Here is a 15,315-nt window from a genome sequence, read left to right on the forward strand (position 1 = left end):
CTCACCTCAATGCTCTTATTTTATCAGAGTGTTTTGCCTATTAGGAATAATCATTGCTAATAGGCAAAACACTAGCGTTTATAACGAGTCTGTTTATATTGATCTTAGACCATTTCTAACTTTTCGTATTATTAAATCGTCGGGTGACAAGCAAAAGTCACTAAGTAACATCATTGAAATTATTGGACAATAAGCCGTGTTACAAGTGTAATAAAGTGCATTGTTACTTTAATTTTTTGAGAGTACTTAGTGAGTTTTGCTTGTCACCCGACGAAATATTGTCCATAAAAAAAATTGGCACCTACTTTATAGATAACCAAAATCATTTTCTAATCATTTGAATCCATTTTTTAGTTCCGGATGAAGTTGCGAACCTACAATTTGACGATATCTCTGACCGCGCCGTGCGCGTATCGTGGTCGCCGCCGAAGAAATCCAACGGAATTCTAATGGGATACAAGCTCTCCTACCAAGTGAAAGATGACATGACAACATCTATTAACGAAACACTACCGGCCAACGTTACCAGCATACGAGTCGAACATTTACAGGTAATTTTGATATCTTTTTATCGAATGAATCAACCTACATTCAACAATTTTCTGAAAATTATCTAATCAATTATTTATCAAACTACTCACAGCGAAGTGGCACGGTTTATTTTCTATTACAAATAAGAACTTGAAATGTTTACTATTCTTTATCTTCTTACCTTGTTCATTGCATGCACAGTAAATAATTCCTCTACAATAAATAAATATGTACTAACAAACGAAAACGTATTACCAAAATTCGTAACAGCGCTCTCAAGAATACAAGCAGGTCTGGTAGTTAAAGAAAGACGGCTAAGTTCAATGAATCTAATAAATCGATTTTATATTTAAAAAATGGCTTTTCTAATTAAAACAAAGTAGACTTCCAAACTAGAATGAGCTATATATATATTTATTACATGAAAATTATTGAATATGCTCGGCCGCTTCGGTAGGTATTTAAGAAACTCAAAGAGTTTTGTAGCATTAATTTATGTCACCAGAGATTCACATTGCAATCGTAAAATGACAAGGTTAGTTAGTGAAAACAAAAACATTTCAAAACCGTAGACGGAGTGTACCGAGCCGTGACTCGTGAACCCTTTGACCGTCGCAGATGGCAGTCGCGTTTTCGTGGCGCGCCGGCTTTGACACACACATTTGTCGTCAGCTAATGTAGACCGCTAACTCACTAAACCGTAGAGCAAACACGATATTCGCTACTCGTACATATACGTACGTTGTTTTAGCAAATTTGATGTTAGATATGCGACCATCTGTTTGATAAAATCAGCGACTGATGGTGTTTGTTTTCCAAAAATATAAAGACGATAAAGTTAGGTAAGTATGTATAGTGGTTTCTGAAGCCAAATTCAACAGGCAGTTGAAATTAAGAACTGTAATCGAATATATCCTCAAATACAATTAGAATTAAATTAACTATATTATAATAAATAACATCTTGCTCAGGGTTTTAAACAAGCAGGGTATACCTATCTATTTTCGGCGCCCCTATACAATGATTGGCACGTTCAACCTTATTTTAGAAACTGGATGCCTATGCCTGGTATTATGGGTAGTACGGTAAGAAATGTATGGTTTAACTCATTGTAGGTTAGGGCTGTTTGTTAAAAAATACAAACAAGGCGATCCCAAGCAAAATCAAAGGTGTTATTATACATACTTACAGGAGCAGCATTCGACCTTTAATTGTTTTATCTTAATTTGAAATTAGTTACAGTATATCTCCATCGTAATTATATTATAATATTGGTAGACGTGAAATGCACTGCGAGTAATATCTCTAATATTTCGAATCCTTATCCCGAGGGTCTGCCGCAAAATGAATATCTAAGTTTAGATATTTAACGCTCGAATATGCTTGAGTATAGAGAGGCAAATAATGAAATTTCAATTATTGATCGATCGGCATCATCGGAAAATCTTCATAATAGGTTGTTTCACGACAGCTGGCGCGGATATTCTAAGAAATTCTTACAGTTCCGTAGAAATCGCGCGCCAGCTTTTATTAATTTACGTTTACCTTGCGTTTAGAATTTACAATAGACATACTGTGCATATAGCTTTAAACGTATTAAAATACCAAATCTCTCTAGAGCACTATTAACAACGTGCAAGTGCCTGAACTTTCTCGAAAACTTTGGAATAATCTCGGGTACCTATTTCCAAAAACTTCTCGTAACTTTCAAATGATAGCCAGTTTTGGTCAGAACTTTATAAAAACTATACTCATATTGTAGATTACAGCATAACAAAGACATGAAAAATAATAGTCTCCTTCTAAGATCATACGCCAGACGAGCATAATACTTCCGTTCCGTCGGATATTAAAAGGCAGTCTTCTGTGAACATAGAATAAGTTGGTCTTCGGCTAGCCCAAGCTATACTTAATATGGCTTTTGTATGATTGTTATAGAGCCCAATGCTGTGTTTGAATTTTTAGGGTATATGCGATATTAGATTTTTTTTAATCCTTAACTATTTAGAAATAGTACAGTGAAAATATTCTACGTCTTTTGTAGGCAAGCACACACTACAAGTTCTGGCTGTGCGCGCTAACGGGCGTCGGCGAAGGACCGGCGCGCTCCGCGGTCATTCAGTCGGGGGTCGAGCCCGTGCTGCCGGACGCGCCGCGCAACCTGGCGCTGTCTAACATCGGCGCCTTCTCCGTGCTGCTGCAGTTCACGCCCGCCTTCGACGGCAACTCTTCCATCTCACTCTGGACCGTACAGGTAATAACCACACAGTACAAGCTCTGGCTGCGTTAGCTAAGGCGGCTGAGGTGAGGCTGACCCGTTTGAAGTATGTTCCCAAATAGAAATTCTAGAGAATTCCTTGGAATATTTAAAGTATTGTCAAAATTCAAATATACATATATATATATAGATGTAGATCAAAACAAGGAAGGAAGTGTAACTGATTAACATATTTTTTACAGGCACAAACAGCACGCAACTCATCCTGGATAACAGTATTTGAAGCAAACGCCCCAGACGCCCAGTCCATACTCGTGACCGGACTAGTGCCGTTCACCACGTACCGGCTACGCGTAATAGCGACCAACGTCGTCGGGACTTCACCGCCTTCTGAACCGTGCAAAGAGTTTCAAACCATCCAAGCACCTCCGCAGCACCCGCCGAGAAATGTGACTGTGCGGGCAGTGAGCGCTAATAATCTCCGCGTCAGATGGATCGTAAGTATTTAACTATCATTTCTGCTTAGAGCTGCGACCCCTGCGTAAGTAACATGGTTTTAATTGAGACACCTTTTTTCAGAAAGTTATCTTCGATAAAGATATGTATTCATACAATATGCATTTATAACTATGTATATAAAAAACTTTCTATTGTAATTTATGACCGTACTTTAGGTACTACAATGTTTTACATTTTTCAATAAGTATCTACTCCAAAATAGATAACTCTAAGTACCAATAACTTACAAGTAGCAGACATTCTAACATTTCTAACCATACGCCATTGACGTTTTAAAACGTTAGGTACATCGTTTATTTTAGAGCTTGCTATAAACTTATACAACATTTTCAGCCGCTACAGCAAAGCGAATGGTACGGCAATCCAAAAGGCTACAACATAACTTACAAGCAAAGCGGCACTAACGAGACATTGTTCAACATCATAGAGGACCACACGGCGAACTCCCACATACTGTCCAACCTCGAGGAGTGGTCCGTGTACGAGATACAAATGACTGCCATCAACGAGGTCGGCATTTCTACTGAGAGCTCAATGGCCACCGAAAGGACTAGAGAAGCCGGTAATTTATTGGTATAATTTTATGTCAATATAAGTATACTTTCGTTTTTATCGAGCTGTTGATATAAAATTAAACGAGGAATTGCAGGTCTTACATAAGTGACCACGCGAGTCGACCTCTTTCTATTCAGTACTGCGTCGGAGATGAGTTAGTGTGGTTACAAGTGACTTCCCAATGCAGAGGAGCTGCTTGTGCATTTTTTTGTAACTCATTTACATTCTAAAGATATATTGTGATATATGTTACTTTTATTCAGGATTCTAAGTTCTAACCCCTATGTATATTTTTAGTACCATCTTCTGGACCAGCTAATGTATCAGCTAACGCGACTTCATCTACAACAGTAGTTGTGCTATGGGGCGACATCCCAGTTAAAGATCAAAACGGTCTGATCGAGGGATACAAAGTTTGCTACGCGGCCATAGTGCCACCTCCTAGGCCCGACCATCAAAAAGTGGAATGCCAATCCATACCCTCCAACCAAACGCATACTATCACACTAACGGAACTGCGTAAATATGTTGTGTATCAGATACAAGTACTGGGATACACAAGATTGGGAGATGGAGCGCTTAGCGATCCCCCTGTTACAGTGCGGACGTTCGATGACAGTGAGTATACTTTGCATTTTATTTGAATTCTGATACAGGGTATTAAAGATAATTTGAACGATTCTGTTATTTTTTGTTAAATTGAAGTTGAAATATTTATTAAACCTACTTTATTATTTACAGCTCCCGGCCCACCATCCAACGTGTCTTTCCCTGACGTGACATTCACGACCGCTCGTATCATTTGGGACGTTCCGGAAGACCCCAACGGAGAAATATTGGCGTATAGAGTGTCGTACCACCTCAATAGCTCGACGCAGCAACAGTTTTCAAGAGAATTCCTACCGTCAGACAGAACGTTTAGGTAATTATGAACAAGCTTTTAATGCCTTCTTTCGAGAGATAGTTTCTATCTATGTATGAGCCGACTTATTGCAATACGTTTGTTTCCAGGGCTACAGAGCTGCAGTCAGAGAAGTACTACCAGTTCTCAGTGACAGCACAGACGCGTCTCGGCTGGGGCGGCACTGCCCGCGCCCTGGTGCTGACCACAGTGAACCGCGCCGCGCCTGCGCCGCCTGCCCGGCCTAACGTGGCGCGATCTCTGCTGCAACCGCACCACATCACCTTTTCGTGGACGCCTGGCAGCGATGGCTATGCGCCGCTACGGTAACTGCCTGTGCTAAAAATAAGTCTTGTTGCTGCGTCTCATAACCCCTCGACTCCCAGCCATAGACTATGTCTAAAAGCTGTAGATCCCTGGGGATTTTTACTTTTTATGCATTCAGTATGGAGTAGTATGGACTTCCGCTAACGCCATATCGCGTCCGCGGACTCGAAGAGGTTAAGCTGTCGTGAGAATCGATTTAATTTCGAATCACACCTTAAAACTTACTGTCTGGGGTCTGCATTACACCAACGTCCTATGAAGGCCATATCACTTCTTTTTTTCCTTCCCGGTAGGCTCAAAAAATATGATCACGATCGCTGGTATCGGTTAATTTAGATGTGACCAGCGCACGGCTGGTCATTGTAGATATCTGATTCTTTGTGCAGCAGTGGGCATCTTTCGGCTGATAAGTATTACGAGGGTAACAATAACATTTTTTTGTTACAGCTATTACACAGTACAACAAAAAGAAGAAGGCGCCACATGGCAGACGATCCCCGAGCGCGTAGACCCGTTCGCGACGTCCTACACCGTGGAAGGGCTGAAGCCTTACACGGCTTATCAGTTCCGCATACGGGCCACCAACGACATCGGGCCCAGTCGCTATAGCAACGCTACTGAAACCGTCCGTACTTTGCCTGCAGGTCTGTATAATATGCATGTTTCTTCATTCAAACGTAAAATGTTGTTATATTGACCCGTTCGCGATGATGTACACCGTGGAAGGGCTGAAGCCGTACACGGCTTAGCGGTTCCGCATTAGCGCCACCAACGTCATCGGGCCCAGTCGCTATAGCAACGCTACTGGAACCGTTCACGAGAATATGCAGATCTTGTGTTGTCCCCTCGTTTCTCACCGACTTGATATCGGGTCAGAAAAGATAATCAAATATCAATTGTATATTTAACAAAATACATAATTTTACAGTCTCTGCTATACGTCGATGATGTTTTCATGATGAGAACCGGTACTAGTTAGTTCATAGGTACTTCTGCGCTTAGATTGTTATAATATATACATGTAAGAAAATCGATTTCCCACTTTCGATACCGTTCGAGTCTAAAACCCAGTGCACTGAATCACTCATTTGCATTATTTACAGCCCCAAGCAAAGCCATAGAAAAACTCCACGTGGTCCCGATAACGCCAAGTAGCGTTCGAGTGCAATGGACTTCGCTTACCGAACAATACTGGAGCGGCGACACGCAGACCGGCGGCTACCGGGTCTACTACCAGCCCCTGACTGATTTCCCCACGCCTCTGCATCATACTATGAAACAAGAAGTGCCCGGCATTAAGGTATTCATAAACGTTCGAAACAAAAGCTTGAAGGTAAAGCCCAAATAGCCCAAGATTATTAATTATTTTATCCTCTTTACGTAGGACTGAATCATGTATTTAGGTAACTTCGTATTATTAGATTGTCCCATTAAAAATTAAATAATAAACCAAAGAACAAAAAAAAACGTAATAATACCGGTATTTTTTGTATGAAGAAAATACCGGTTTCGAGCCTTGGGTAAAGCAAAGAGGTAAAACCTATAATAGCCAGTTGCATGTCATTCTTTACATTCTTACCGATCAATGTCCTTACGTCCTCGCGGAATCAGTCACTATGCTTTGTCCTCGTCCAGTCTCTTTGTTGTTTGTTGAGTGTGGAGACTAAATGTCTATTGATGACTTTCAGAGCGAAGAAGTAGTTCTAACGGACCTGGCAGTGGACCGCAACTACGAGATCAGCGTGTGCGCGGTGAACTCGCAGGGCTCGGGCCCTAGCGGCACGCCGGCGGTGGTGTGGGTGGGCGAGGCCGTGCCCACCGCGCCGCCGCGGGACGTGAGCGCCGAGCCGCTGTCGCCCACCGAGGTGGCGCTCGCCTGGCAGCCGCCGCTGCAAGCGCAGCAGAACGGCGACCTGCTGGGGTACAAGGTAGGCGCAACAGTTACACACAACACATTGATAAACTAATAATTGGGACTTCCCCAGGAAACGGATTGTGAATGTATACTGCCCAGTTCCCGCACAGGTTGGTTTAGGTACGGTCAGCAAATCTATTAGCTTGGCACCCCTGCATAGAAGCTTTGTACCTTGCGCAAAGATCATTGCTAGGTACTTCATTAATGGGCTAGCCTCTCAATACATTTACATTTTTTATTAATCAACCTAATTCTAATGAAGACAACCGTTAGATCACATGAAATCCAATAATGATTTAATAATTGACAAATCGCTATATCAGTTGTTTATTTACTTTTTTCTTTACCAGATCTTCTACTTAATGACCGAGTCCCCCGAAGAGCCCGAGCCGGGCCGCAAAGCCGAAGAAGAGATAGAGGTCGTAGCTGCAACCGCCACATCTCATTCTCTAGTCTTCCTCGATAAGTTCACGCAGTATCGTATTCAGGTAATTTCCTAAATTCTTAAGTCACGCGCGCCATGTGTGCCGCGCTGAACAAATCTACCAGTAGGTATTTTCATTTGAGAATGTATTAAATTTCATAAATAGGTAGACATAGTATGCTGTATTATTATTTAAATAAATAAATAAATAAATATTATAGGACATTTTTTTTACACGAATTGACTAAGCCCCACGGTAAGCCTATGAAGGCTTGTGTTGTGGGTACTTAGACAACGATATATATAATATATAAATACTTATATACATAGAAAACAACCATGACTCAGGAACAAATATCTGTGTCATCACACAAATAAATGCCCTTACCGGGATTCGAACCCACTAGGCCAGACCGGTCGTCAAACCCAGGTCGGTCGGGTTATTTATACCCTTTTTTCATTCAATAAATTGTGGCGGATAAGAAACAATTTATTTATGTTGTTTTCTGCTACCTAACGTAATGAGGGGCCTTTTTCAAATGGTTATCATTATCATGAAGACGTTATTTCACCAGGTCCTTGCATTCAACCCGGCCGGCGACGGGCCGCGTTCCAGCTCTATCCTCGTACGAACGCACCAAGGCTTGCCGACGGCGCCGCGTAACATCACCTTCACCGACATTACGATGAACAGCCTCGTCGTGTCCTGGGAGGCACCGTATCGTCGGAACGGCCTTATACAGTCGTATCTAGTCACTTATGAAACCATTGAGCAGGACGAACGTAAGTGGATTTGGTTATGTTGTTTTTCCTAGGATGACTTGAAAAACGTAATACAAAAAACTTAGTTAATTAAGATAGTGCAATAAATGTAACGATGTTAATGTTGCCGCGCTAAGCATAAGAGCAGTAACTCATTTTGAAATCTCTTTCAATTGTAGAACAACGTGACGTTTGAACACATTGAATACTTATCTCGACAGAAATGAGTGCCTTTCATCCCTTGGTTAACAATCTATTATAGCCCGATTTTTGTTTTTAACAACTGCTTAATCTTGCAAAACATAAGATAATTTCTTATTTTTATTACTAAAATTCCAGTGTAGGTAAGGTTTCTCAAAATGAAGTCACATATCGTAGAGTCGCGAAGCGAGTTCCTAAGAAAAACGAAACTTAAGAGTAGGTATGCAAAACGTTACAAATTATTAGCATAAAGTGGAATAATATCTGACTTAAATGTAATGTTTTAAGAACTGAGCAAGCAAGTGAAGCAGAAGGTGACGGAGCGGCGGCTCGCCGTGGGCGGGCTGGAGGAGGAGGTGGAGTACCGGTTCTCGGTGCGCGCCGTGACGCTGGGCGCGGGCCCGGCCGGCGCGGCGCGCGCGCGCACGGGCCCGCAGCCCGGCTCGCCCGCCACGCCGCGCAAGCTGCGGCTCGCGTCGCTGCCCGCCGCGCTGCACCTGGCCTGGACCAACGCCGCCTCGGGCCGCGGACCGCTGCTGGGATATTACATTGAGGCCAGGAAAAAAGGTACGACGACGTTCGGATCCCGTTCGGGCGGGGATTGCCGTATCCATACTCATTAATTTACATATAAACTCTACAAGATGAATATACGACTTGTTTCGTAATCGTGCCGTTCACTATTATTATACGTTTACCTTTTTATTATAAACGCGTACTTAAATTTGGTTCCCTATTTGTAAAAGACGGCAGACGTTTAAAAGAAACGAATATTCCTAATTATTTATTTCATTTACGATTTTATTTTTTGCTGCAGCCAAGGAAACGTGGCAGGCCTGTAAGTTTCTAGTGTACCTCTTCACAAATTAGACTGTACCATAATATAACTTTGCACATAGCCTATAAAATGTACATATTCTGGCTCTAATACTTTCAATGCTTTATCGACCCAAATTAAGATACTATAAATCTGACAAAATTTCAGATGATACGAGATGGGAAACGATCACAAGAACCAGCAACGGAATGTTAGAAGAATTCACGATATCATATCAAAGTCTGCTCCCCTCCACTGCCTACAATTTCCGAGTGATAGCATACAACATGTACGGCATCAGCAACCCGGCGTACAACGAGAAAGTCATAGTGACCCCGTCGAAGTTATACTTGGAGTACGGGTACCTGCAGTACCCGCCGGTCTATCGCCGCACGTGGTTCGTGGTGGCGTTGGCGGCCGCTTCTGTGGTCATCATTATTATGGTGATAGCCATACTCTGCGTGAAGAGCAAGAGCTACAAATACAAAAGTGAGTGGGCCCGTTACGTCACTTTATACTGCTGTTTGTGTACATATAATTTTTATCTACTCGTACCTACTTGCGTCAGTCTTTACACATAATTATGTTCATGTGGGTCGAAAACATCTTTATATCAAAACGGCCAATCGGTATCGGTAATTCGGTACAGCCTCTAAAGTTCGTTTTGTTTGTTTTGGAACAGAAGAAGCGCAGAAGACTCTGGAGGAGTCGCTGGCGGGGTCGACGGACGAGCGCGGGTCGCTGGCGCTGGACCTGTACCGCTCGCGCGCCAACTCGGCGACGTCGGCGGCGCTGGGCGCGGGCGCGGGCACGCTGCGGCGCAAGCAGGCGCCGCAGCTGGGCAAGTCGCCGCCGCGGCCGTCGCCCGCCTCCGTGGCCTACCACAGCGACGAGGAGAGCCTGCGCGCCTACGACGAGAACCCCGACGACTCCTCGCTCACCGAGAAGCCCTCCGAGATGAGCTCCTCCGACTCCCAGGTGATCACCATTAAAATAAGCGTCGTTTGAATACCCACACGTGTGACTAAACGCTTTATTTTTGCATACCCGCGTCGGGAATCGTGATGGTAAATATGAATCTCTAGCTTTTTTCGTCACGCTTTTATTGAGCACTGTTAATAGTAGGTCGCAATTACGGTGTACTGTGCAACGAGTACATCGTTGTGTTAGATTCACCAGTTTTTTATTCCTCTTTGTATATTTCGAAGCTGAGTCTCCTTCGTTTCCGCTATTTAGATCTTGGTATGTGGTATGTTTAATTTGACGTATTTGTAAAGAACATATGTGGATGAATGTTATACAGGGTGGAAAGGCACGACGATCCTTTCCGGAAATGGGAGATAGTTTAGCCTAAGCTCTATATTTTCTCCATAGAAACTATGTTAATATGGGCAACCGTTTCTAAATTATGACCTTTTAAACATCCACGCAAAAAACTACTTTGTTCTAACCCTAACAGGTGACAGGGTCAATGAACTTACTTGTAAACAATCAGTATTCGACAGGAAATTATGCTAATTTGTTGCCATCTAACCATTTTTAGGTCTGCTTACAGCACGGTAAGAATCATTGCAGGATTTTCGCTTTCTTAGTGGTTCCACTTGTTCAATACTTGAATGAAATAGTTATGTTATTCCTTAATATTAATAATACTAACCACAACATTGTTTACAACGACAGTTCAAATGGTGACATTGACAACCACTCAAAAGTACGCAATCGTCTTATAAATATCTCTGGTTTCCTTGACTGATAAAAAGGTTTTAGTTTCTTAACACGTTTCACAAAATTATTTTCGAATAATTGGAAACTATTTAAAATAATAAAAAATTACATGTAGGTTGTGTTAGTTGCACCAAATGAACTTGCAAAAATGAAATACTAAGAATAAATCAAGAATAAATACTTCTTCAATACCAAACTAACAAACCTTCTTGCGTGGTAGGAAATAGACAAGACGTCTGATGTTTGAAATTAAATTTTCATTGAACTATACTTATTGAATGTCATATTCTTCAAATAAAGCTACTTTATCTACTACTACTACTTACTACGCTACAACGCTACGCTGGCTACTTAATAAGCATGATGTTAAAATATTTTCATTAAGGAAACTGTAAGTCTAGTTTTAAGAAAAGTTCCAGTGTTATATATAACTATAAAAGACTGTTTGTTTCTTAAATAAATAAATAAATAAATAAATAAATAAAAATGTTAGATGCTCGTGGCTATTTAAATTTGTGGGGCTGTGTAAAAGATATGGTGTACCAAACCAAACGGAATGTGAAACTGCGGACGAAATGAGACAAAGGCTAATTGGTGCTTTCTGCGGAGGATAAATGACGAAGAGCATACACTATATCGCATGTGCATCGACATACTCGGGTACGGGCTGCGGCGGCGTTGTAATACACGGAGGTACATTTGAACACCGTATGTGAAAAGAAGATAGTATTAAATATTGGAAAAAAGTAATTATCTAAGAAAGTAATAAAATTGTTTGTAATATTTTTGCATGCATTTGATTTATTTGACATTTATGCGTCATTCATACATCATTGCGATACTGTCAACGATCGGAAAAAAGTGTAAAGTCCCGAGCTTTCCCGACGGAGATCCTTAATCTAGCCGTCATGTGCACATGCTATAGGGTTATCGCCACAGTTAAAAAGTAGTATTTTTGCAATTTTTATTTTTTACTCAATTAACGATTCTTACCATTACCAATAGTCTCTGTATCACTTAAACGACCTAATACTTCCGGGAAGGATCGTCGTGCCTTTCCACCCTGTATATATTTTATTAAAAACATTAATTAAATAGCTCATACTGCATTTTCTATAACGATAACTAGAATTGGCTTTAAATAAATTACAAACTGAATTAGACTTGTGCAACTCGACGTTCACGTATTCCAACTGTGCACGTTCACATTAGGTTTAGGTATAGTTTTCCGCTTAAATCAAAGCAGTTGACATCTAACACTATAAAAAATAGAAGAGACCCTTCACACTACGGCAAATTATACGCCACTGACTAACGTTAAAATAGCTGCAAACTGAGCCCAATGTGAACGTGCCCTAAACACCCAGCATTAATCATCATCGTCGTTATTTCTCTACGCAGAATTCGGAGAGCGATAACGAAAGTGTTAGATCGGAGCCGCACTCGTTCGTGAACCACTACGCGAACGTGAACGACACGCTCCGGCAGTCGTGGAAGCGGCAGCGGCCCGTGCGCAACTACTCCAGCTACACGGACTCGGAGCCCGAGGGCAGCGCCGTGGTGAGCCTCAACGGCGGCCAGATCGTCATGAACAACATGGCGCGCTCCAGGGCGCCTCTGCCCGGCTTCTCCTCCTTCGTATGACGGCGGTCGTGCGAGCAGCTCCAACCTGCGCCCACCTTACACATATAATGTAACGGTCACTGCCCATTCCCAATTATGTATTTACTTATTTAATTAATTCCCAATGTACATATCAGTTATACTTGTAAAGTAAGTTTTAGAAATGGTAGCTGTTAAATAAATTTGTTATCGACAGATCTAGTGACTTATCTCGAGCGCCTTGTTACTTTTAGAATAGATGTAATACGGTCAAGGAATTTAATTTCAGTATACCATTTCGTACCTTGTCACAGTGCCAATGAGGTTCCTAGCGACTTTAATATTGATTGTCACTGTGACAAGAAGGTACGAAATGGTACAGTCAGCAGCAGAAGTTGTTAGGCGGGCCAGGTGTTCAAAATTACCTTGACACGCTCTTATTTTCTTAACAATAAAGACGCGTCAAGATCATTTTGAACACCTCGCACGCTTAGCAACTTCTGCTGCTGACTGTACGGAAATTAAATTCTTTGACTGTAGTAGACGCGTGAGTGCAAAAGATAAACTGTGAGTGTTCATTATAAAATTTATAAATAACAATTTTCGTTGGTATTATATACATAAGTATTTTCTCACTAGATCTGCAAGCACAGTCAGTAGAAGTCGTTACGCAGAATAACCTGCTAAAAATAATACTTAAAAGCTAGATTTGTGTCTAGATTGTTTTTACCACGTTATCTGCCTAGCTACTATACTTGTTGCAGCTGACTATATTAGAAAAATTAACGTATGTGCTCTTACGTTTAATTATATATCATAGATTACTTTAAATATTAGAACGACCAATGTTATATCGATAGCAAAATTTTAGAGATCTCGTTATATCAAAATATTTTGATTAATTACGATGTTAATAATAAAGACCTAATTGTTTTGTGATTTTATAAATCTAGACACGAATACACAAATATATGTAGTCGTGAGTGGAGTTAACTACGCAACACACAGCTTGAAAGATAAAGGAGTCTGTCAACCCACACAACCGACGCAGCACATAATCTGTTAGCTTTAATACATTACGTGTTTAGTTCTGTACTGTAATCGAAGGACTATTTAGCAAACATTAATGACTGTCCTTTATATTATTTCTATTGTGGATTTCTTACTAAAAATATATTTTACTGACTGTACCAACCATTACCTACGGTGTCGGTTATCTGCGTGGACAGACTTATTAGTTATTAGCCATATAAAAGTTGAAAAATTAAGATTTTTTCAATTTATTCCTATTGCACATACAACATATTTATAAACCATAATATTACACGACTTTGATGACTGAGCTAAAGTCACGGCATAAGTCGTATGTAACTTACATTCAAACAAAAGTTACATTAGGTACTTAATAATTATTAAATAAAAAGATATCATTAAATTAAATCACGTAATACCACAAAATCAATACAATAATCTATACGTAAGGTTACGTAAGTATCTAATCATTTTAAGTATTTACTTAAGCTTATGGCGGTTACTTACAAAATTGATCCCACTCGGTGTATACCCCCCTTCCAGCTGGGCAGCTGCTTCATCAGCCCGCACCACGCATTCATATATGCAGCAACATAATTAGCCTCGCTTTAGATTAGTTAGTCCAACTACTCGTAGCTCTTAGGCAGGTAGGGACTATAACAACAAGAGCTGCGAGCTTTGCTCTATGTACCTATATTAACCCTTGGGACGCCTAGTGCCATATCCGTACCAGTCCTGTCAACTGCCGGAGGGTCTTCAATTTTTGTACCCGTCAACTGCCTAGTCCCAGATCTGTACAAAGTGTCTCAACTGCCTTGTGCCTTATCAGTCACCAAATTTATTGTATTATATTTTTACAATTTTGAGATCTAAACACTTACAAATAGAGTTTTATATCATTTGCACTATAGCACTTTTTTTTTATCGCGGCAGTTGACGGGTGCACGTATGCGAGCCTATCCGGCATTTGAGGGGGATGGGACGGATCCGGCACTAGGCATCTGACGGGTACAAGTACGTTTGTCGGTTCGGCGTTCCAGGGGTTAATTTAGCCAGTTTTTGTTTTCGTGAGGTGGAAACCAAAACTGTAATAAAATGATTTTAAATACCATTGATATTTGTATGTTGATGCCTCGAAAGCTGTCGTGAATTAAGTGACAAAAATATCTTTGTGTGTTCATTCATTCAATTAATAGTTCATTCCATTACCTAGATAATATCCTATGCCTTGAATATAATGAACAGTATTGATCGAACAGTTGAAATAGTTCAGTAATTTATGTTATAAGGTATAATATTGAGATGAGACATAATTTAGGTTAATTTCTTAACGTTTTTATATGGAGCAAAGAAATTTAATGAAATCGACTGATAATTTTAGAAGTATAACTCCGATTTATGTAAATAAAATTAGTATTATCCATAAAAATAAGGCAGCATGCATTTAATTTAAGAACAAGCTTGAAGACTAGGCACAATTTTATTAAAATAACTGTGATCTATTGTAATATAATTTTCAATATTATAACTTTTTGACTATTACATTATAGGCATGTAAATTAAAGTTAGTTGTTCATTACCTAGTGTGAAATTCACTTAAACAAATAATACAGCATTGTTAGTGATATATACTTATTGGAGTTAAGATGCACTTTTATATTATGTTTTTCCACTTTTTAATGATCTACATTTTGATAACATAATTTAATTGATCAATGGACCAGTTTTAGGTTTTTTACGGCTTTATTAGATTGTATGCATATATACATTGATCGTTATATGTGTA

The 15,315-nt window shown here is 40.4% G+C and overlaps 1 protein-coding gene across 6 annotated transcripts in view; it reads left to right on the top strand.

Annotated features, from left to right (window-relative positions):
* LOC134792848 (protein sidekick) overlaps positions 1-12,799 on the top strand; it is a 57,479-nt gene extending 44,680 nt beyond the window's left edge. The window contains exons 15-31 of one of the 6 annotated variants that reach the window (XM_063764254.1): positions 355-551; positions 2,576-2,785; positions 2,992-3,246; positions 3,602-3,830; positions 4,121-4,441; positions 4,565-4,745; positions 4,835-5,050; positions 5,499-5,695; positions 6,155-6,351; positions 6,740-6,979; positions 7,317-7,454; positions 7,966-8,173; positions 8,642-8,920; positions 9,171-9,191; positions 9,339-9,659; positions 9,853-10,148; positions 12,297-12,799. In XM_063764254.1, coding sequence (XP_063620324.1) covers positions 355-551; positions 2,576-2,785; positions 2,992-3,246; positions 3,602-3,830; positions 4,121-4,441; positions 4,565-4,745; positions 4,835-5,050; positions 5,499-5,695; positions 6,155-6,351; positions 6,740-6,979; positions 7,317-7,454; positions 7,966-8,173; positions 8,642-8,920; positions 9,171-9,191; positions 9,339-9,659; positions 9,853-10,148; positions 12,297-12,539 — 3,749 coding nt within the window. In that variant the 3' untranslated portion in view covers positions 12,540-12,799. The remainder of the gene's footprint in view (positions 1-354; positions 552-2,575; positions 2,786-2,991; positions 3,247-3,601; positions 3,831-4,120; positions 4,442-4,564; positions 4,746-4,834; positions 5,051-5,498; positions 5,696-6,154; positions 6,352-6,739; positions 6,980-7,316; positions 7,455-7,965; positions 8,174-8,641; positions 8,921-9,170; positions 9,192-9,338; positions 9,660-9,852; positions 10,149-12,296) is intronic. The other 5 variants (XM_063764257.1, XM_063764259.1, XM_063764256.1 and 2 more) reach the window with 5 other exon arrangements.
* The last annotated feature ends 2,516 nt before the right edge of the window (positions 12,800-15,315 follow it).

Source organism: Cydia splendana, chromosome 8, assembly GCF_910591565.1.
Source record: "Cydia splendana chromosome 8, ilCydSple1.2, whole genome shotgun sequence".
In the NCBI taxonomy this organism is placed as follows: Eukaryota; Metazoa; Arthropoda; class Insecta; order Lepidoptera; family Tortricidae; genus Cydia; species Cydia splendana.